The following is a 24,010-nucleotide window of genomic DNA, read 5'->3' as shown; positions in this document are numbered from 1 at the left end:
GCTTTAAATTGTATAGCGTATTGTACACGTACATTCGTACAAAGTGTACACTTGCATTGAAGCAAAAAAGTTGACTTTTTTCAATGGCGAACAATATGATGTAATAAAAGAGCGCTTACAAATGCAATGATTTTGTATCATCAACGCAAATTTACCATCAGTAGATAAAAAGTGTAGTAAAAAATTAAAACTTTTCAATCTTACGTTGACAGGTGAAATATGTAACGACAGCCACCCATTACTTTACGAAAGCGACAGTTCAACTCAAGAATGAAGGTGGAATAAGAGGAAGAGTAAGCATGTTTTACATTACAATTTGATTGACTGTCCAATGTCCAATTGCTCATGTATGGTGTTTGCACCAGGACATTGCCTACAGTAAGAGCGCACTAAGAACTATATTAAATCTGTAATTTTTCAAACAACGCTCTGTAAAAATGCAAAGGTATTGAAATGACCAAAAATCTGTCGATTATCTTTTCACTTTAACTATTTTAAGCCTTTTAATGTTTTAACAGTTTGTTTTGCTAAGGTATTACACAAGGAAAAGTTTTCTACGCATAAAGAAAAAAAAATTGGCAGCGCCCTATCGTCCGTACTTAGTCTCTATACGCAAGCCCAGGAAAAGCTTACTATTTCAAAATATATTTTAAACAGATCACTAAAACAATTTATAAACGATAGAAGCCTAAAACTACCATCATCGCTATAGGTTTTTACGCTTATTTTGCAAGCTAAAACTCTGGGAGATGTGCAATAAAAAATTGTGATGGAGATTTAAAACTTAATTAAATATTGAAAGGAAATTGCGACCAGTCTTTAACTTTATGCATCAGATCCGATTGTTAAAAATAAAAATTAATGAAATAGAACAAAAGAAACCATGATTTTAATGAAATAAAGAAACGTTTGAAAAGTACCGAATTTGCAGTCGCAAGTCGTGATAGAATAAACGTGTGTTCGAGGGAATCTAACTTCAACTCTACCACACAAAACAATGAACGTGTTCAATCTAAAGTTTTCATGCCTAGGGTTCTAGACATTAAAGTCAACTACATTTTTATTAAGTTTCAACTACACTTCAACTGTTTCTAAGTTGCATTTTGGCATGTTTGTCAGGATAAACGCTGAATATGATAAATAAATCAACTCCATTAGAGATTACTGTACAGTGCAATCAATGACCTAGAAATAAATTTGGATGCAAATGCTACTAAATACAGAAAAAAGCTTATCCCAAAAGGGGAAAAATTTACTGTTAGAGGATTGCTGATATTGCTTCTGGTCACGATAACTTTCGTGCAGGACACTAAGTGTTGATCAAGCCCCTGTTTGGTCATCAATATTTTTGAAGTCATTAAATAGATCAAGCTCACATTAAAAACTGTTTATGTATTAGAAAACGACTGCACAATATTTCGCACTTTTTCAAGCAACAACACGACACAATTTTTACACATAGTTGTTCTGTTGCTTGATGCAAGAAGTTTATTCGCACAATTTTACAAAATAATGCAAAATATTAACGGTGATGCAAAAATGTTTACAGGTCATCTTAATGTATGTAAATAAACATATGTAGGTGTGCTTTGTATACTACAGAAACAGTTTGTTTCAAAACAAACAAGAAAGTTGTATTACTGGGGTGAAATTTAGTTGAATACGTCAATATAAATATTTTCAGATTCCTGATGAGGGCTTAGGTTAAGCCGAAAACGTTCGATTGTTAAAACTATTTGTAAATATGTAAAATATATTGTTGTAATGCTCAACCCTGTGATATTGTTGTGTCTTGCCTGTCTTTGGTACAAGAAAGCAAACTCTCTCCCGAAACTATATTATCAATTAATAATAACAACAAAATAATCAAGAAAAATTGTTCACTAAAGGCGTCATTTGAGGATGTCATGTCACTAAAAAAGTTGCCAGTCCAATATAGCAGTGTACTCAGCTTTACATTAAGATATGTCCCGATCTGCTTGGTACATCATAGAAAAATACCTACTTAAAATTAGATTACTCAAACAAGACCGACTACCATGCCTACTGAAGCATTTCAAAGCTAAGCGAAGAAAAACAATTACTGCATAGTAGGGATATGATAAGTCTATGTACAAAGTATGTTATCAACCTTTATCTCGTAAGATTGAGTACTGATTTAGCTTTAGCTGTATTTCAAAACTTTAAGAATAATCTTTTTTAGAAATTCAGCATGGGAAGGTGCTTGTACGAGACACCAATCAGTAATGCCGGAGGCATCTGCGCAATCACTATGCAAAGACATCGGACCTGGATACGGTGCACTGCCCAAGAAGCAGAAACAAACAAATATAGAAGATGCTTGAAAGTGAGAGGAACGACCAACCTTCTCGATTGCATAGAGTGGGTAGAACTCCCTGGACTTTGCCAGTTAAAAATTCCGCTTTAGAATGTTTGACACTTTTGAAACGTGTTTTTTTGCTTGTTAATTTATACTTTTTATACTTCTTGTATATTGAAAGATTTCTAAAATCAGTTTTGTCCTTGTATGCCTTTTCTCGCGATGGAAAACACATTTTGCTTACCGGTACTCAGTCCATGCATGCAGTCAATGAATATTTTGCAGTTTTCTTTCAAAATAATGACCTTCATCTGTGCAAAAGACATAATTATTGACTGTTGGCTATGCGAGTATAAAAAGTATTGTCAAATAAATTTTATTCGCAATGCTTGTTGTGTTAATTATATTAATACAAAAAAATCCAAGGTTGAACAAGCAAAATTCATCATTTGTTTATGAACATCATGAGCTGATGTTACAAAACCAAGGTAAAGCGCTGAAACTCGTTTATTTATGAGAAATGAAGTAAAAGCTTCAAGCACGAAAAAAGGAAAATCTAAGGCATCGACAGACCATAGGTCAAAACTGCACATTTACCGTCATTTCTTCACGACGATGACAAGCTTTGCATTGGCTTGGCAGCAACAAAAGATAATTAGCAGATATCGTTAAGCTAAGGCTTTTCATCCAGCGGCTGAAAAGGCATCCAGTAAGTTAAAGATAAGTTTTATGAGTTAGGGCTATTAATTGGCATTAAATTCATGACATATTTTAAGCTAATGACCGAGACAAGGCGTGATAGCAAAAGACAGGTTGAAAAAAAAATCGAAAGTTTATTTTTAAGAGCGAAAATTTTGCATCTGACTTATAAACAAAGGAATGAAACTACTGCCTTTTTTTCTAAATATTGACAAAGTTGTTCAACAAATCGAAAGTCAAGGATAATATAAAGCCAATGATACTCAGAAAAAAAGTCAAAAAACAAAACACAGAGGCGGTGTAAAGAAGAACTAAAACACCTGCTGCTTGAATAACAGAATGCCAATTCCAAGGCTGATATGAGGTTATGGTTAGAAATTGAAAATTTCAAAGTAGCAGGTTAACAGTACTGTTGTAAATCGCAGCATTTATTAACCTGCCCTGAATTGAAATTTGTAGATCCCAGTAAATCTTTTCACAAAGTCAGTTTGACGATACGTCTCGTAAAATTGGCATTTAGACAGTTTTGATCAATTTAAGACGTTATTTTCTACTAAAGTGAGTGGGAATTAACATTCTATTTACTGCATAAATGAAAAAGCAGAAAAAGCTCAGTCTTTGTTTGATAAAAATTTACTACGTCGCTGTATTTATTAACTTATCTAAACACAAAATGTCTCTCAACGAGATAGTGTTTATACAAAACTGCCCAAATTGCGGATTCTGCATGATGAAATCAACAAAATGATGAAGAATCACAACTGTCCATTAAAATAGCTGTTTGATCTCAAAACGACAAATAAAATCTTAAGTTAAGATTAATCACATGAGGACAGATGAGCATTGGCTAATGTTAACTATCACAGTCACGTCACAAACGATGAAAAGCAAGACGGTTTTTTTAAATTGCATAATTTAGTTAAAAATTAACAACACTACGCAAAACTTTGGAAACGAATTGTGTTTTTTTGGTAAGGTTTTACTTTTCACACAGGCAAGTTACAGTACATTCATGGAACCCTAAAAGTCCCTAAAACTATTCTTGAGCATTGCACTAAAAGCAATGTGTTAGATGCAAAATAAAGTAAAAAAAGCCCCCAATTCCAAGGGTTAAGGATCGTTTACGACTCAGAAAATCACGATCTGCTTTATCAAATAACAATCTTATGCACTTTCAATTTGTTTAGAAGTATTCACAATTTCTAAAAATAATCAAGGGGGGCTTCTGTCGTAAAACACATACAAGCCATTACTGTGAAAACGACTTTTGGTAAAGGGCCTCAAGTCTTCAAAAAGGGCCTATTACCTCGAACAACTGGTTTAAAATCTACTATATTTTTGTGTTATATCTATCAAATGTAAAACAAATTTGTTTAAATTACTGCAACGTTTTGAAAAGTTCTATCCATTTGCAGCTATTACTTGGTAGTGAAGTAGAAATAACGGTGATTGCTCATTTCAAAACAACCAATACTGATCTACTGCAAGTATAGTAAGATCGCAAAGAACACTTAATGATCAAAAGTGAAACATAGGAAAGTCCAATACGTAACACGTCCTTTGAAAGATGGCAAGAAGTCTGCTTTGGATGCTTTTCGCTGGATTTATAATTGTTGAATGTACGATCACAAGAGCTCTTAGAATATCGGATTGTAACTCATGTCTGCAACACTGCAATACCATGGGGTCAGAAAGAGCTAAAGAAGATATGTGCCGTGCTTGTTTGTCCTATTGCCAACACAGGACAGAGGATTTATTGCGATTTCTCAGAGATCACCAATGTTGGACGCATGAGCAAATCAACGTAAGTTTTATGAAAATTCAGAATTCGCAACATTCAATAAGCCACAGTGTTTTTTTTTTGGCAAATCGGTTGGTTTAAGGGTTGATTGATGACGTAACAGCGACTTTACTTTGATTTTAATTAATACAAATTTGACAGCGTTTGAATTTTTCTAATTTGCTAAAAATGCTTGCTATTGGAAATAAATCAACATTACAAAGTACGTTTGTTTACACTGATTTAACGTCTGCAGACTGCAGAATGTAAAAAAATGGTTGATTTACTGTCTGGGTAACTTACAGATGCAAATACTAAATACTTCGCATGTCATAGACATTTAGGCCTTTGACCCTTTAGATCTTTTGGAACAGGAACTTTTTGCTTTATAATTTTCAACAATTGATACAAAATAAAAGTTTCTCTCAATTACGATACCGTTCAATTGAATATTCTTGAACTGAAACCACAAGAGCAAACCTGTTATAAAAGAGATGGGCAATGAATTTACAGACTTTTTAGGAACTGTCGTCATAAAAGTAGTCATACCGTCGCCAAATTACTTATTAAAGAGACATTACTTTTTTTCGATTGGCTGCTTGACAAGAAACACGATGTACACCGAAAAAAAAACATAACTTGATCGAATTCAAACTAGATCTTTTCAAAAAGTTGGTTGTCATTTACATAATTGCATAGGATGGCTTGTAGAAAGACAAAGTTTAATTTTGTACTTTGTGATTAGTGGTTAACAAGATATTGCTTTCGTAGAACATTGTATTTCGCCACCAGTCAGTTGACTATGCCGCGGGTTTAAAAAAGTCATGTTGGAAAAAGTCTTATTAAAAAAGTGGCTGCTTTAAAAAATGGTTGATTTGTTTGCAAAGAACTTGTTGACGAAATCATTGTGTAGCAAAACATCGTTACAGAACTTAAAAAAAAATGTTTTTAAATCATCTAGGAAATTTCTAATTCCATGCTGACTGCGGTAAGAAGAGTAGCATTACCAAGAAAAGCTATAGAATGCCCCATACCATGGTCACTGGTCTTTTAAACTGCTTATGATATTCCGCTTATGTTTATATTTATATGATATGATATACTAAAACCGTTGTAAATTTGAAAATTCGCAAGCAATGTCTCCTCACCGTACATTCAAAAGAAATTTCTTCGCTAAATTGATGGTTCCCACCTGGGATCTCTGGAAAGCTTAAGTGGGTCTGTGAATGGATTGATTTTAGGAAAAAGAAATATCACTATCTGTTATTTTTACATTGATAAAACGTCGACTGATATAAAAAGATCGAGAACCACCGAATTGAACATAAAAAAGCATAGACACGGAGAGACTGCTCTAATAAGTTCAATTGTGTTTTTTAATAAGAACTCGTTGACAGTCATATTAAGGTGAAATCCAGTTCACTTAAAAAACAAAACAAGATGCTTTGTTGAACGATGTTAAGAAGTCTAAATATTTCCATCCAAGATATAGGCTATAGAGAAATTTAAAATAAACCAAAGGGTGGTTTCTGTGACAAACTTAAAAAATTATCCTAATTTGTATTGTAAGTCTTTACTTTGATGTGGTTTAAGATGTTAACATATGAAGAAGGCAAAAAAAAACAGTAACACTATTAAGACATCATTACGGTTAAACCTTACTGCATGAAATGTTGCAAAATGGCAGAAATTTTTATTAAATGTTTTGAGGTTGAAAGTCAGAAAAAGCGGATTTCTTCGACAATATACAATAAGACCACATTGTGATGAAGAAAAATTGGTTTAAATGAGTGGATTGTCTAATAAAACGAAAATGGGTTAACAGCAAACGACTGTATTTTAACGCAACAAAACGGTATGTTTTTACGCAAGAAAATCCAGCAACCATTTTTATTCACATTTAACCGTTCACTTATTGCAATACTAAAAAAATTACTTCAAAATTGGCAATAATAAAACTATTTTTTTTATAAAAAACTTCCATATAAATTTCTATCAAAGATTTTCAAGTTTAACTAAAAATACTGCTTGTTCTGCACAGGTCTTGATACGATCTTCGGCACGCAGAAACGACAGAACAACAGCACAAAGCTGTGAAAGATTCCATCAAGAAATGGTCGATTCTTTCACCGGTTACCTTATCAAATATTACGTCTGCACTACATCATTAGAAAAAGAAAAACAAAAAAATAGAAACTGCTCTCCGACAGTCACCCAGTCTTTCGATACCGTAGTAGACGACGATGATGATGAAATGGAAAGAATATATCAAGAAAATAGAAATATCTTTATGAACGAAAACGACATTCAAAACATTATGGAACTGAATCGAAGAACAAACGAAAGAAGACGAGAAGCAACTCAACGAAGCGCAGAGATAGGAATTGAACAACCTGTATGTCCCAGTGTCCATGAAGTAAGTCACAAGTTAGTAGTCATAAGTCAGTGGCTTTATAGGAGTACAAAACTGTCATGATTAAGCTTCCAAGAAGGCTTTCCCAGTTCAAGGATAAAAATTCTCACAACCAATTAATCAAATGCATCATATCTTTTTCAATGGAATCTATTTGACATGTCGTCAACTGTAAAAAACCTACATTGAACACTCACTCAGTCCACACATTCCTTGAACTATCCATTTCGCTTTCAAAGTGATCCATAAGTGACGACCTGTCAAGAAAGCTAGACAACTGAAAATTTATCAGGACCTGATAATTACTTGCTGTAAGAATTATGTAGAAACTTTAGTCAACCTTTGAGACAACGTCAATGACATCAAGGACTATAGTTATGCCGCGCTCACTTAACAAAAACACTGTAATCAAAAAGGAAACGTCAAAAACTACTAAACGTAATTATCGCGATAAAGAAACTTCAATGTATGACCAGTTCAGTAGCCAAGTAAGTTGGACAACGAATAAGACAGTCTAAGCTAGGGAGTCACATTTTCACTGATAAAACGAAATTATTTTTGCAACAATGCACTCATTGGATGTCACTGTGAAACTGAACAGCGACGCTACTACATCAATTCACTAAATCGTATAACATAACTAATACCGTACTATCATTGTAAACCAGTTTGTTTGCGATGAAAACGGGAAAATAATCTTCATTTTTCAGGAAGCGTCGGCAATTTCTGACATTCTTTGTGATGACACTCACAAAAAAAGTAGAAAACCCAACTTTAACATATTTTAGTTATTCTGACCATTAATTGTTTTTCAGCCGGTTGTTCCCACTTACGTACAACGTAGGTCTGAGCGTGGGGAGATAGTGAAACTGGTGACACACAGAGGCCAAAAGCAGCTCTTTCACGGCGGAAAGTGTCTTCAAAACAGAACCATTGTGCAGACAAACCCAGTAGGAAGATGCAAAACAGTTTACCATGCACATCAAGCAATTTTCAAGCTAACCGGAGAACAATTTAATGCTGAACACGAGAGGTTTCAAGGGTGTTATAGACCCAAAAAAACGCGTTCTACGACAGTGATATGCAAAGATTGGGTTCAAATTGAAAGTTCGTGCCATTTTGTGGTTTAAGTCTCGTGAAGTGCAAAATGTAACAAGAAAAACGAATCACACATAAAGCGCATTGCTCAATGTGATCATGGCAAAGACTTGCGCAAAAAGGCATGAAAGTTTGCAACTACAGGAGATGATCAGAAAGAACCGCATGCTTGATATGGAATGTTATGTTTCAGAGGCAAAAAATGAGTGAAGTTTTGACACAGTTGCGAAACAACAATGAGAGCTGAGCAAACGTATCTTCCTTCCACTGTTTTTTCCAAGAAGCTTTTATTTTTGACTTTGTACCAATGTGCGTTCGGTGCTTTTAGGCTGCTTAAAACAGCAACATTAAGTCGACGAATTTGTCGACAAAAAATTCAAATTTACATTTACTAAACGTGAAAAATTTTAACGCATGTTTGGTAAATATTCAAAGGAAAATCCTGCTTAGGCAACTGCCTTCGCATAACGATCTTATCTCTTGTAGTCATTTTAAATTTTGTTAGGATCGTTTAAGTAGAACAAGAGATACTGCACATTCCAACACCGATTTTTCAGCCAAGCATCTACCTGTTTGTAGACTCTAGTGCCATAAATTCAGTAAGGTACATGAAAAAAAGTAATGCGACCAAGCAATGTAATAGCGCTCATTGCAAGCCAAATTATGTTTTTAAGCGAAATAGTGCAAACTGCTGTGTCATGTGTTACAAAGATATTCCTAAGCAAGTGATACATCACTTAAATCCCACAAGTAAAGGGATGCATTTTTTGATGTGCAAAATAGCAAGTAATACCTTAATCTTGACGTACAAGCTCGCTCACTTAATAGATGATGCAAATTAAAATAAAAAAAATTAAAAAGCATTTATTTGGGCTGGATGCCTGCAACCAACTTTTAATGCGCTTTGTACTGCCGTGTAAAAATTTTGAGAAGGAAATCCAGCGTAAGACACGAACATCATGACTAATTAAGCGCATGCTTAATAATTAATCACAATTAACATTAATATTTACTTGAAAAGTGACCACATAATGTTTATATTTTATATTTCGCCATGATCGATAATATTATTGTAGGTGCTGTTATGGCAGTCTGGAACACAAGGTCAGACGGACATTCTATTTTTGATGTTATATTGCATGGACATTGATGAACACTTGTGTTTGGAGATACCCAAACTGTATTTTTTGAACGTAAATGCTCGGCTTAATTTGATCAGCAGATAATTCTTTGCTTGTCCGATATAAAACCGATAACGCCAAGACCTCGTTATTCAGCTATATTGTTTATCAATATTATTGCTAGCCAAACCAGTAAAATTCGTCTTTTTTACATCAAGTGAAACGTCTGCAGATGTAAAATGAATGTAAAAAGAACGAAATTTGCTAGCTGGGTATATGTCGTCGATGAAGTTACTGACTAGTATTTATGACCGGTATCATGCATAGCATTCCGGTCAATGCGTATTTACTTTAGTTTTACTTAAACTTAAGCTTCAATAATATATTTAATATATGTAAGTTTTCCTTGTCTTCAAACGCCTTCCTTATGGAATAAAAAGGCAAAGCCATTCGTTCATGAAGATTATGACACATAAAGAACAAAAGTTTGTGGTAAAAAACGAATCAAGTAATAACACGAAAGAAGTTTCAGTTATTACTGACTCAACCTTTCATTGATTAGAAAAATGTAGTCAGACTACTATTATGCGTCATTACATGCCTGCTAAAGCGATTTTTATTAGTTTTTGAAGCTTGTATCAAGCAAAATAGCGTGAATAAGGAGAGATTGATTGATTGATTGATTGATTGACATTTTATTTGTTGCGAGTATAAACACACATATTCAACAAAATCGGATAAAACAAACGATAACGTAAAATGTGTTATGTGTGGATACTGCAACGGGTGGCTGCGAAGTGACCTGGAAGGTCTTCTAGTCGAGCAGCCACCCTCAACAAAAGAAAAAGTAACAAATTAAACATCAATGAAGCGAGGCAAAAGAATCTAAAACATAAATTTACGGTATAATTGCTTGAATGAACACAAAATACATCATGTAATATAAGTTCTACATAGTCCTGAAGATCATCATTGGTAAAATGATAGTAGTAAACTTTTATAAATTTTTTTAAATGAATTAGGTGATTTTTTTCTTATTTCCAATGGGATTGAATTCCAAATTTCCACTCCTGTATACTTGAAACTACGTTGAAGTATTGAAGATGAATATTGAGGAACATAAAAATTATCCTTGTCAATTGCATTTCTGGTATTGCGAGAATGTACATTTTTTGCTTTTTTAAAATAATTAGAAAAAGTACATGGTAGTGAATTGTTTTCATATTTGTGCATTAATTTTGAAGTTTCGAGTTTGAACAAATCTTTTATTTTAAGAACATTTAGTTGTTTAAAATATGGAGTCACGTGATCGGACCATCGACCTCCCGCGACTATTTTTATTGCTTTGTTTTGGAATGTTTGGAGTTTGTCGACATGCGTCTTAAAAGTGGAACCCCATATTGATATTGCATATTGTATATGAGGATGCACAAGCGAGTGATATAATTGAAGTCTTGTTTTCGGAGGAATGAAAGATTTCAATTTATACAAGATGCCGACGGACCGAGCAAGTTTCAATTTTATATCATCAATGTGGGGTTTAAATGAAAGTTGATTGTCAATAGTTATTCCAAGATATTTAGCGTGGTCAACTATTTCTAATTTATCACCGTTGTAGAGAACATTGATTTTATCAAGATTACTGTAGTTTTTTTTTGGCGGAATTACTAATAAGTTTGATTTGGAAGCATTGATAGTTAACTTGTTGGCATTTATCCAGCTATTAATTTCGACTAGATCCGAGTTGAGCTTGTTTTCTAACAGACGTAAGTTTTCAGCTTTGACAATGAGACAAGTGTCATCCGCAAACAATCTTGGTATTGATGATATGCTATTGGACAAATCATTTATATATAACAAGAAGAGCAGTGGGCCTAGTGTGGATCCCTGTGGAACGCCGTACTCAATAAGCTGATGAGTGGAAGAGTAATTGTTAATCTCAACATATTGTTGACGGTCATTCAAATAGGATGCGACAAGGTCGTTTGCTACTCCCCGGATGCCATAGTGGTCAAGTTTGCGCAAGAGTCGTTTATGGCAAACAGTATCGAAAGCCTTTTTTAGATCCAAGAAAGCAAGCCCTGTAAAATCTTTGGTCTTCATTTGATCATAGGAAGTGCTGATGATATCGAGAGCGGCATGTGTTGTAGAGCGATTAGTACGGAATCCATATTGCGTAGGAATGAGTACAGAATTTTTACCAATAAAACAGGAAATCCGTTTAAATATTATCTTTTCGAATACTTTTGAGAAGCACGATAACAACGAGATAGGTCGATAGTTAGATACATCTTGTTTGTTACCTGACTTATAAACTGGTATAACTTTGGCAACTTTTAACTTGTCTGGAAAAATGCCATATGAGAATGAATAGTTGATCAAAGCTGTCAAAGGAGGTGCGATAATGCTTGTTACAGGTCGGATAAAATATGGCGATATATTATCATAACCAGACGCTTTATTAGTATCTAGAAGACGTAATTCATTGTCTACTTCAGTTTCATCCGTTGGTTCGAAATAGATGGAAGATTTGACTCGATTATTTAGGTACCTGAGATAATCATCATCATTACTGGGTTCAACATTATCGGCCAAGTGTTTTCCAATTTTACAGAAATGATTATTGAAATTATCAGCTATGATATTTGGTTGGGAGATCTGTGTTCCTTCTACATTAATAGTACCAACAGTGGCTTGGGATGATTTTTTATTTGGTAAAAGCGAGTTAATAGTTTGCCATGTTTTCCTGGCATCATTACGATTTGTATATAGTTTTTGTTCGAAGTAATGCTTTTTTGCTAAAGATTTTACTTTTGTTAGTTTATTAGAGTACTTTTTGTAAAGGAACCTACTTATGTCATTGCCCTTTAAGAAATGAGTTTTATACATCTTTTGCTTATTTTTAATGGACACATAAATTCCTTTAGATATCCAGGGTTTTCTATACAATTTAGCCTTTTTACGCGAGATTTTTCTAAGGGGTGCATGATTATCTATTACATTTTTGATTATTTCAATTAGCTCGGAGAATTTATCGTTTAGACTTACAGATGATATAGCCGTAAGGCAAGGCATGAATTTTTCCACACAATCAGAAATTTCTTGGCAATAACTTTCCAATTCAAAACTTCGTTTGTCGCGTGAGTAGGTTGTTGAATACTTAGATGAGGAATTGCAACTCGTGATGAGACAGAAAACTGGATAATGGTCAGTCATATCGTAATTAATAACTCCCGGCGTTAAACAATGAGAGATGTCATTGGTAAGGATATGATCGATGATGGTCGATGATTTTTCAGTAACTCTCGTGGGTTTAGTTATTAAGGGCGGAAACGCTTTGAGAAAGTTTATGTTAAAGTCGCTTCTGCAGAGGCGGAAACACAGGTTCTCAACTGGGGAAATGATTTACTTTTTACTACTATAATAATTTAAATTTGTTCCATCAATGAGATAACTTTGCTTAAGAAAATGCAGACTACATGATAACTACTTAAATTCTGATCTGATGATAGCTGTTGGGGGTTTGGAAAGTTAGGAAAGGGTAAACCAGAGTAAAAAGGTTGAAAATCTTCGATACAGAACTATAGATTGATACTAATGAAAAAACTCATCGGAATTAGTGTTTGAAAGTGGTCAATTTTCATGGTTCAACTTAGCCAAATAAATTGATAAGTCCAAATTTAACGAGATACACGCTTATCGCAAAGGAACAGATTATAAATCCATTCGCTTGTGGAAACAATTGAAAACATTAAAGAATGAACCAAAACGATGCATTCTTGAAAAAGCAATCCAGTTTGATTTGAACTAGAACTGATTGAATGAGCACGAGTAACGCCTGCAAAGTCTTGTGTTCCAAGAAAGTGATGACACATAACGCCAAGTCGGTGTTTACTGAAGAGGTTGTGCCGGGGAAAACAAGATATTTTGAAGCAGTGATGAGTGTATAGTACATTGGGTCTGCTACTATTCGGTGAGTCCGATTCGGTGAGTTCCTAACTTCTAACCCCTAACCTTAACTCCTAACCCCTAACCCTAAAACGGCAATGATAATTAGGCTATGGTACCCGATAATTTAAAAAAAAAATTGAAAAAATCCCCCGTTAAGGGATCGGACTCACCGAATCGGACTAACCGAATCGGACTCACCGAAACGGGCCATTCCGAGTACATTTGAGTGTAAAATCGTTAAAAGTATAGCCACCTCCAACTCTGTACATATAGGCCTTGCAGTCTGTGCAACTTGATCACAATTTATAAACATTTGTGAAAATTTAGTGTTTATTCAGCAGCTCAATAGATGAAAACATGGCTGTGTAAGCGAGGCTATGCTATAGTCAAGCGATTGCGGTTCAACTTCTGAAAGAGCGTCGAACTTCCTAGACAGCTCTCACATTAAGCATCTAGTGATTTAGGTCTAGTGCATGGAATAGTTACAGCAACTACAAGTGTGAGTTTCAACTCCAGCAAGTCTCTGGCAGTCTACCAGGTGACCAGCCCTGCATCAGTGGACCACAGCCTGTATAACAGTGGTTTTTTGTTACAATTTGATGAATTGACAAATCGTAGCCTATTGACCACTTGTACAAACGTTGATTTTCTGCTTTCTTTTCTATTTGCAGAAACGTCCTGACAATAACCGAATGTCTCTGCAGTGATTCCATTAGTTTGATTTCAAATGTTTTTTTGTTTTCATATTAGCTCTATTAATCGCTATAGTAAGCGTGGAAGGTTCTTTTTTACATTGGACCTTTGCTTTAATAATAATTGAAATATTTTTACATTTCAAAATTGCTTTTTAAACAATTTATAGTTGATCACCAACTCCAAATATGATTGCTGTTCACCATTCCAAACATCAAGTGTGTCCCCTTTATCGAACAAATCGAGGCAGCATTGCTCATGTCAGACATAGATGACAGCCATAATGACACTTATTCTGGTACATCAAGCACACACTGCATATACTCAAGCTTCAGTTGTGACACAAAAGTCTTCTGTTTCAGGGTAGAAAATAGATCCATCCTTTGTTTGTTGGTACAACACAAAGATCCACCAGCATGACATGCGGCCATATTGCGGTCAATAATATCACGAACACCAGCTGCATAGCATCCGGACTGTGCCAAAAGATTATCCCAAAAACATGCATGCATGATAAAAATTGAACACAAAATTTCGATAAATATATGTGAAAAGTTACATTGGTTTCGAACATGATGAGTAACGAAAGAGTTTGCATTTAAGTGTTGAAGTTGGGCTCGACACTGAATTAAGAATCTGCATAAGTGACAACCCTACAGCCTACACACTACATATTGTCCTAAAATTATGGCCGTCAGGGGTAACCGAACGTTCCTCACAAAGTAATGTATAACTGCGAAAATAAACAATTGGGAGCTGGGTATTCAGTTCGTTTTATTCATAATCCAATTAATAAGTAAAAGAAAGTTCAACAAATATTTCAGGTTACAATACAGAACGTTATAGATAAGTATCAATAACAATAGAAAATTCGTAAAAATTAAAAAAAAAATAACAACGCAATCTGTAGCAGCACTACATTAGTAGAAAACGTTGGGCTTTTATGGAAGTTGAATTCTTGAAATGGGTCATCTGATGTGCTAATTACTTAGCGTTAAATTTTGATACAAATTTTTGTTGGTTATAGGCTATTGGCCGTTTGTCTAAGTAATTCCGTTTTTTCACTGCAGGTAATGATGCCAGGTAATGCGGTTTATTCAAGGGACAGCAGGAATCTTTAATCTTTATGCACCGAACTTGTTTATGTGTAAACTGCTCTTTGAATGAAGCAACTACACACACAAGATTAACCTCGCACGCAGCCGTGCGCGTAGCATGTCATTGAGATAACGAAATAATTTTTCCATGATGGTTGATGTGCAATATTTTCTAATAAGCTTTAATCCACTTTAAGCGCAAGTTTGGTATGGTGAAGTGCAATGTCAGCATAAACCACTGTATAATATGTAGGAGAGCTTTTCTCTTGGTGTTTGCTGTAGGCTACTGGGCATGAAAAATGACGGAATGGTCCGTTTCGGTGAGTCCGATCCCTATTCGGTGATTTTTTCAATTTTTTTTTTTTAATTATTGGGTACCGTAGCCTAATTATCATTGCCGTTTTAGGGTTAGGGGTTAGGGTTAGGGGTTAGAGGTTACGAACTCACCGAATTGGACTCACCAAATCGGACTCGCCGAATAGTAGCAGACCCGAAAAATGAACCGCAGATATAATCCAGCTGCCCAGTTGGTAATTAAAGGCAAAAATACGCACAGTACTAAAGGCAGAGAGATTTCTCAATTTTTCTGCGGTATGAGACAACGCTATACTAATTTGAAAAATCTATTTCTGAAAAAATAAAAATAATAAAAAAACGAAGAAAGCATGTTAAAAAGGCAAGAAAATCAAGTTAGGCAAAACTAAAAAGAAGTTAGCCTAATTGCAGTTTGATGGGAATACGATTGTAACAAAACCAACCAGGGTATTCAAGTTCATTGAACTCCATGCAAAGTCTCCTTTTGGAGAAAAACTCACAAAGTTTCAAGTTTTTAAAGTGCACGAGTTGCTGAAAGAATGATTCTTATTCTTGTATTTCTATGACGCACTTCACCGCCTCGTTTGTTCATCACAGTTCTTCAAACTTTACCGAAAAACTTGGAATACATAACCGGGATCAAGAATCGTCACCGAAACAAGACATTAGTCACACAAGCACCGCAAGCCAAGCTGACTAATAATAGTTCGCTCAAGCTTCTTTAGAGATTAGATGAAAAGTTTTCACAAAAGCTAGTTTCAGTGGAAAAACTGTACAATTTCTTAAGTTAAAGTTTTACAAAAACATATTTTCAAACATGATGGGCCTACGAACTGTTAGCTTTTCAACCAAACAAACTGATAAAAACCTGTTAGTTGTTAACCTTTCCCGATTGGTTTTGATGGAACTAGAATGACAAGTTTTAAGAAAATTGAATCATAAAGTCTGGCCTTTTTCAGTGGTGAGTATCTTCAAAATGTATGCTTTTATAAAATTAAGTTGCAATTATTTTAAAGCGAATTATAAATGATTCATTGTGTGGGAGAAAAGGTGTGCAGCGCAGTTAACTGCGTCGTGTAGTGGACGTCCAAGAGAAAAGTCATGGAGATTAACTTGCTTCAATAACCTTCATGAAGTAGAGGAACAGTGAAGATCTAGCCACCAGAGACTGGGCAATCCGAAGTTACACAATGGTGGTAAGAAGATACTTTCAACCGGGAAAACAGCAAGAAACACTAAAGAAGAACCTAAAACTAAAGACTTCTAAACTTCAAAATCATGAAAAAAGATTAGGTAAGCAGGTATAGCGAATGAAGACAACTTGACAGACTCACCAAGTTCTTAAACAAATCCTAGAAAAACGAATGAAACACATATCTTAATTTACTGAAAAAGTACATGGAACTTTTGACAGTTTTCAGTGCAGTTGTAGATATATCAAAGGAAAAACTTACTTTGACCGGTCATTTAATATTCAATACCAAAGGACGTAAAGTACAATTAAGACTGCTGGTAAAGTATTGGCCGTTTTTATAGTAGAACAAGAGATAAAAAATAAAGATCCAAAAGTGTAGGAACTAAACTTATCTTCAGCAAAACTTATCCTCAGTGATTACTCAAATGTATCACATTCTACTATATTTATAAATGAACCCATAAAGCTTAATTCGTAGACCCACAACTGTACAGAATGGCCCGGGGCAAACAAACTTGTCCTTTAATACCATTCGACAATTTAGTGTTTTATTCCATATTAATTATGATTTTATGGTCTTTCAATTGCACTTATTTAAGTTTGAGTCGATATGCCATACTGATTTTTTCCTTTTTTGAAAACAACTTTAGCTTATCAAGCAAAAAGACCCAGCAACATCGTCTTAATGAGTGGGTACAAAAACGTCTACTACACCTTTCAGCAATAAAAATCAACTAATCGATAAATTATGGAGTCAGACTATTTTGAGCAAATCTAACAGCGCGTGATATCATGCTATTTTTTAACATTAATTTAGAAAATTAACCTAAAAAGGCAATAACTAAGGCCACTTGTGTAGCTCACATTCCGCAGACTTATGATCAAATACGCAAAGCGGGTTCCCATGGTCACTTGTTAGTGGAAGCGGTGATTTCGAATTTAGAACTTCACTGCTAACTCGCACTGTAATACAGCACAGCGTACGTGCAGCTGCAGCGGAAGACTTGCTACGGCGTATAACTATTAACTTTCACAAAAATTTGTGATAAACAGTTGATCACAAAAGTTCAGTTCCACTGATATTATTAAATGCATTAATGTCAACGGTTTCATGACACAAACGAATTGCTTGCAAAGATCATAAAATAATGTAGTCAAATTAAAACGGTACCAAAATAGCTATACAACGTAGAAAATTTAAAATTTTACGGCCAGCCGCACCCAAACTACTGGGTGGCAAAACTACGCCCACAGAATTAATCATTGCGTTCCCACATAAGTCAAGTTGTTGAGTAAAACCTGTCCGCCTTCATAACATAGACTCACACTAATGACCTAATAGCAAATCTGAACTTGTTACATCATGTGCTTTATATTAAAACATTGTTCAAGCAGCATGTTTTAAGCTGACGAAAGTTCAGAAAGATTTTACGGAAGTGATTAAAATGTAATATTTGTTCATTCTATGTAAGCTATATATGGGCTACCTGCAGATAGCACAAATACTAACTTTGCCTAAGTTTACATCCTACGCACAAAGTAGATCTTTTGTGTGCTATGAAATCAAATAAAAGTGTCTTTGGAAGACTTATCATGTCTTGAATCAAAAATAAAAGATCGCTTATCTTCACACATACGATCTTTACTTCACCACTGAAAAATATCGTTACTTTGCAAACAGCAATATAGCGCTTGCCGTAAAAGTAGTTATATTTACTTGTTAAACTTTATCTTGATGTTGAAACTTAGTGTCACTTGTTCCAGTGTATGATTGTGGTACGACAAAGTAAGCTCTTCACCAAAAGTTTACAGCTTTATCTTGTCAATCAAGTAACTTATTGGTCCGTGTATTTTTTGCTTTACCTTTCACGTTTTGCATTACTATAACACACTAAACGACCTTGCTGACAAAATTTTATAAAATGACGCTTGGCCAAACACATGAGCCGAAATTAGAGAAGTCGTCGAGCGATGTCGATGATAATCTACTTTTTTGCAGTCATTAAACTGAAAAAAAAGAGTAAATTTACCATGTCGATGACGTACCTCTATTCTGTGTTTGGCCAGAAGAGGGCGTATCCCTTTCGGCACAGTAAACTTGTGGCCTTGCTTCGTCTGTACGGACTCGGTGACTTTTGCTGATTCTTCACGGTCGATTCCAATCTTTGCCTGAAATCAACAAAATGACAAAATATGATAATTTGAGTACTTTACAGTGACATTGCATATACGGGTAGTGGCGTTACTTCGTCAGGTTCCAGCGACAACGGCACTAATTAAAACGTACAAAAAAAACCGCCTTTTTAAAGCCTTTACACAAATCGTGAAACTTCGTTGAAGACAAAACTATCTTTTTGACGAAAACGCATAAAGTTAGCAAAGAAATTGGACAGGTCTTGAATGTGTGGCTTCCTTACATTTCAAAGAAGTGTGAAACACTGTATTTAATATTTTGAGATTTGGGACAAAAAATATACCAATGAAACAGTTGCCAAGTTTTTACAGCTATTCCATTTTTAAATATACCTTACCGTGCTTACACAAGCAAACGATTTATTGCCCAACACTTTGATGATTTTAACAGGTGACTATTACTATAAAGCTATGTGCGGAGGTGGTTGAAATATAACATATTAACACACGGTTAGCACGATCCATATAACGTTTCTATTCAAAACAAGCTGCGTCTATATCTATAAACATTTGCAAAATGCTAAAAAAAAAACCAGCTTATTTAACGGTAAAAAATTATTGATTTCTCACAAGCATTAGGTATAAAGGTAAGTGTTCGATTTCAATTCAAAACTTAAGTCATTGCTGTTAGGTATTGCACATTTGATTGTCTTGAAATGCACAACAAACGCCGTTGTGTTATCGGGTGACAATGTATTGTAACCCACAGAAGTACGATGTTGCAAGTTTATGAGACAGCGGATTAGAGTTACAGGCTGAGCACTAACACACTTTTACAAGTGCTACTGGTATAGCGTGAAACTTTTTCTTAAATGATTCCGCGTGTAGAGCATTCTATAAAATGGTGGGTTTTGAGACGAGCTTATGAAGAAGGCATGATTGTTTTATTGAATTGAAATAATATTTATAATAAGAGTCATTTGAGACAGACCGAACTCCAGCACCCAATTTCGTAAAAACTCAAATGCATGGCATTTAAAATTATTCTGATGAAAATAAAAAACAAGAGGCTTGAACACAGATAACTGCATAACTACATGGGCTTGAAAAGTTGAACAAGGGCTAAATGCATTGCTGACAACGTTTACTTTTTTACTTTCTTTTGCATCATGATAAATGTCATGGTATTGCTTATTCTCGTTTGCGATGGCTTGCCAATGTAACCTCTCAGCTAAAATCTTGTTATAAAATGCCACGAGATGAATTTTCTTATTTCGCTGATGAATATACCCTCAGTCAATCGGCTTCATCGAGGTTGTCAAGGAAGACCGTCAACGTCGATATTTAGACTTTGATCAACTCCAGAGCTGTGGTGTCGGGAAGATTTTTACGTGTCCGGAGCCGAAGTCGTTAAAAATGGGCGAGTCCGACTACGGCTTGATATAAAACAATAAATTTTTTGTATATAATTTTTTCAAAATATTGTTTTTTGGCGTCGTTTCAACTTAAGTGAAACAGAAATTTAAAAAAATGAAAATATACAAAATTAAAAAATATCGGTTAACCCTCAAAAATCTGGCAATACTAAAGCCGGATTCGGTGTCGGCCAGTTATAAACTGAGAAGTCGGAGTTGTATATTTTTCACCCGATTCCACAGCCCCGATCAAGACCCAGCAGCAGGTAAAGAAAAGCCATTGAATTGTCTTTTATTGGATTGTTTTTTTTTTGGCATGCGTGTTTTCCCAATTTACAGTAAATACTATCTGAAATCTGATGCCACAGATTGCAGTAGGTGATTTAGTTCCAAGTAACCTATATTCGTTGGTACCTACAGGTTTTCGCTTTGAAAGCTGATACACCCCAGCAATTTAGAAACTTGGACCACTACGAATTTCAGAAATATGAGCAAATACTCCTACATCTGGAGCAGCAAAAAAGTGATTACTCGTGTCATGATAATGACACAAAAAGAAGAACAGACTTCATATGATTTTAAATAACATGCCAATTTAGAATTTACGAAAAGGAGTTATACTTCTAAAGTTTTTCGATTGAGGTTTCGAGCGGCGCTTGACACGGATTAGCTGGAAAGGTAGCTGGAAAGATTACTCGTAATCATGGAATATTTGAACAGTATCTTCTACCGAATGTTTAATTTTAATACCTGATCAACAAATGCCAATCCAGACCGCACAACCACATTTAGTCCAAACTTCAAACATTCAGCTAAATTAAAAAATACAGCAAGATAAAAACTGTGCGTGGTATTTCTTTTGAAATTCTTTCTGTAAAATTAACAACGAATAGGCTATATAACATCCTTAGAGAAATACATATTCTGGAATGTGTTTTAATACAGAGCTATATTTATCGCAGATATGCGTTGTTCTCAGCGTTATTACCACGATTCAAAATGTTTTTTTTCTGGTCAGGGTTATGGAAGATTTAACTCAAGGTTAAATCTAGTTTTCCGTGTAAGTACAACATGTAAAAGCAAGCGATTATTCCAAGGATAATGGCTTGCTTTTACATGGTTTACTACGAAATTAAGCAGGCGCAATACAGTATGAAGACCTTGATGGAAAAAAGCACAATCTAGTCCAACAGCAAGACCACACGGAGCTTTGAATATTACTCAAACACGGATACTGACAATTCAAGATGTAATTGACTTCACCATTCGTCGTCGGCTCCAGCTCATGTCCGAGCATTGGTTTCGTCTTCAAATTGAATTTGGTTTTGGATGGTGATGTCGTATTTGGCTTTGGAGGCCCAGTTTATGATGGAAAAGACGTGGGCAAAAGTCACATTGTATGGAAGGTGGAGGACGTGGTAGTTTTTCGCTTTTCTTTTCTAGTGTTTCGTTTTTCTTGGGCTTTTTGTATCATGTTTTTTTTTTTCAAAAATTTCCGTGCCTTCCCTGATTCTCCAAAGTGATCTGTCACTAGCAAGTAGTTCCCATGAATCCAGATCAATGTTTGCATGGTTGAGGGAGACTTTCAGCTGATCTTTGTATCTCATTTTTGGTCTTCCGGGGTGTCTCTTTCCTGTCTCTAGTTCACCATAAAGCATTATTCGTGGAAGCCTCATTGGGTCCATTCGTATGACATGCCCTGTCCAGCGAAGGCGGTGTTGCAATATGGTGGCTTCTAATTACGAAGCCTAATACCATTACGAAGCCTAATACGGTTACTTTTTAATTTGAATTAAAATAATACTTTTGTGTCTCGTATGAGTTGATTTATTTTGACAAAGCACCATATTGTTATTGTATACGCCAGGCAATATCATTTTTCATAATCACATACGTCACGTTATAAGGCTTAAATCCAAACTATAAAACAAAAAATAAATAAAACGAAGTCTTGAATTTATTTAACAAAATTTAATATGCATAACGACGAAAAAACGTAACTGTTTGAGAAAAACAAATATTAAGAATTGTTTTCATTCCGACAGTACAAATTAATATGTTAACAAAAATAAAAACGCTTCGTTGCAAGCTCTGAATTTTGTTGCTCTCGGAACTAACGGACCCTTTTACAGGTTTTACTTCAATAACACTTCTTATGAAAAAGATGGAGCATTTGTTTACTTTTTATGAATAAAATAAATACAACTTTGATGTGGTGGAGCAACCTAGAACTTACTAATTCTTTCGAATGACAAACAAAAGCCAAATAAATCCACAACTAACAATGGATTTAATCAATAAAGCAATTTTTAACAGTCTGATTTTTTTTTATTTACATTTTCTCGTTTTTAATTGCCTTTCGAAGGCAACATAAGCTGTTATAACATCACCCAATCAATGAAAGATAAAAAAAAAAAACGTGATGTTTGAAAAGTTTCAGAACAACAGTCGACAAAGTGTGACGAAGCAGGCCGTACTTGCAGGTATTTGAGCGTTTTCAATCATGTCATTTCTAGTTTCTATCCATGGCCTTATAACAAAAGGTGCAATGCATTGCAGAGCGAGAGAGGCGCTCCCACCAAAGCGATGTTTCAGTTTTTAAATTGCAATGCAAAGGCTTTGTGTCAAACAACTTTTTACTTTTCAGGATAGTTAAATCAAAACTAATTGAGATCAAAGTGAATTTATCAAAAAAAAAATCCACACTCCAGTGACGAGAATGTACATAATAATAAATGCTGCTGCTAGTGCTATATATTGCAAAGTAGCTTTTCGTCTCATACGACGGAGAAGATTGCAAAGTATATACAATTCTCGACTGGTTTCTAAATTTCAAGCTCTGATATTTAAGCGCACATCGGAAAGACAGAGGATTTTAACTGCAAAGTTTAAGGGGTTGACTGATGCGAAGCCAGCCTTGAAAGAGCAAAGAAATTCGTGATCGTGATTGGAAAAGGGAATTTATTTGGGGACAAACTGGCCGGCCAACGTGTCAGCAAAAGAAATCGCCGTACAACGAGAAGTTTTATAGAGTATCGTGGAAGATTTCATAAAACTGTTCAAACGTAGGCTATATTGGAGGGGAAAATTGTCGCTTATTCTTTCTGACAACTTACAAACAACGCATCGCATACAGTTAGTTGTCACAGTTTTCTGTCGTTTTCGATTTCGGAATGGCAGAAGGTAGAATCTGCCACCGACTTTCATTCACAAATTGGGAAAGCTTCAATTGTTTAGGACTGAACCTGACCCGTCTTGCTTTGGTCAAGCTCAACCGATCACGAACAAGAACGGCCACTTCCACTACAGCAGATGCAAGTAAAGTTTGGCTCCCTGAGAAACCTGGTGCTGTGGCGAGGAGAAACAAACTAACGCTCATGCCACCCTTGCAATTCCTCTCTACAAGAGACTAAACGGAATATGTCACATAGCAATCTGATTGAGAACTGGGTGAAGCTACCGCAGTATCACTTTCGTTACAGCTCCAAAATTTCGAAAAATCTGCATTGTGTAAAAGAAAACTGTTTAATTGAAACAGTTGAGAGTTTTGTCGAACTTAAATCAGTAAAATGCATTGAAATAGTCGTGCTGCTCTCGACATAATACCTGATTCTAATTGTTGAAAGCAAGCTCGGATAAACTCTGCGTGACAGCATTTGATAATGAAGACAAAACAACAGGAAGTGAAACCATAAATGTAGATTTGAACAGCAATAAATGACATTTAATATCACGGAAGTTCATTTGGATGTTGCTACTTTTAGCTCTCAGAACAGAAAA

General features: G+C 35.1%; 2 protein-coding genes across 3 annotated transcripts in view; one reads left to right on the top strand and one right to left on the bottom strand.

The window, feature by feature from the left end:
* Nucleotides 1–24,010, bottom strand: part of LOC145774811 (otoferlin-like) — a 100,051-nt gene that overhangs the window by 28,276 nt on the left and 47,765 nt on the right. For both annotated transcript variants that reach the window (XM_082586126.1, XM_082586125.1), the window contains one exon: nucleotides 18,729–18,851. In XM_082586126.1, the coding sequence (XP_082442252.1) occupies nucleotides 18,729–18,851 (123 nt within the window). The remainder of the gene's footprint in view (nucleotides 1–18,728; nucleotides 18,852–24,010) is intronic.
* On the top strand, nucleotides 4,499–9,888 carry LOC145774793 (uncharacterized). Its single transcript, XM_082586104.1, has 3 exons — nucleotides 4,499–4,823; nucleotides 6,841–7,215; nucleotides 8,028–9,888. Exons 1-3 carry the CDS (start codon nucleotides 4,587–4,589, stop codon nucleotides 8,340–8,342), a joined length of 927 nt encoding a protein of 308 aa, XP_082442230.1. The 5' UTR covers nucleotides 4,499–4,586; the 3' UTR covers nucleotides 8,343–9,888.

Source organism: Aplidium turbinatum, chromosome 7 (genome assembly GCF_918807975.1).
Source record: "Aplidium turbinatum chromosome 7, kaAplTurb1.1, whole genome shotgun sequence".
NCBI classification, from domain to species: Eukaryota; Metazoa; Chordata; class Ascidiacea; order Aplousobranchia; family Polyclinidae; genus Aplidium; species Aplidium turbinatum.
The sequence above is the reverse complement of the archived record's forward strand: the minus strand, read 5'-3'. Positions and strand labels throughout refer to the sequence as shown.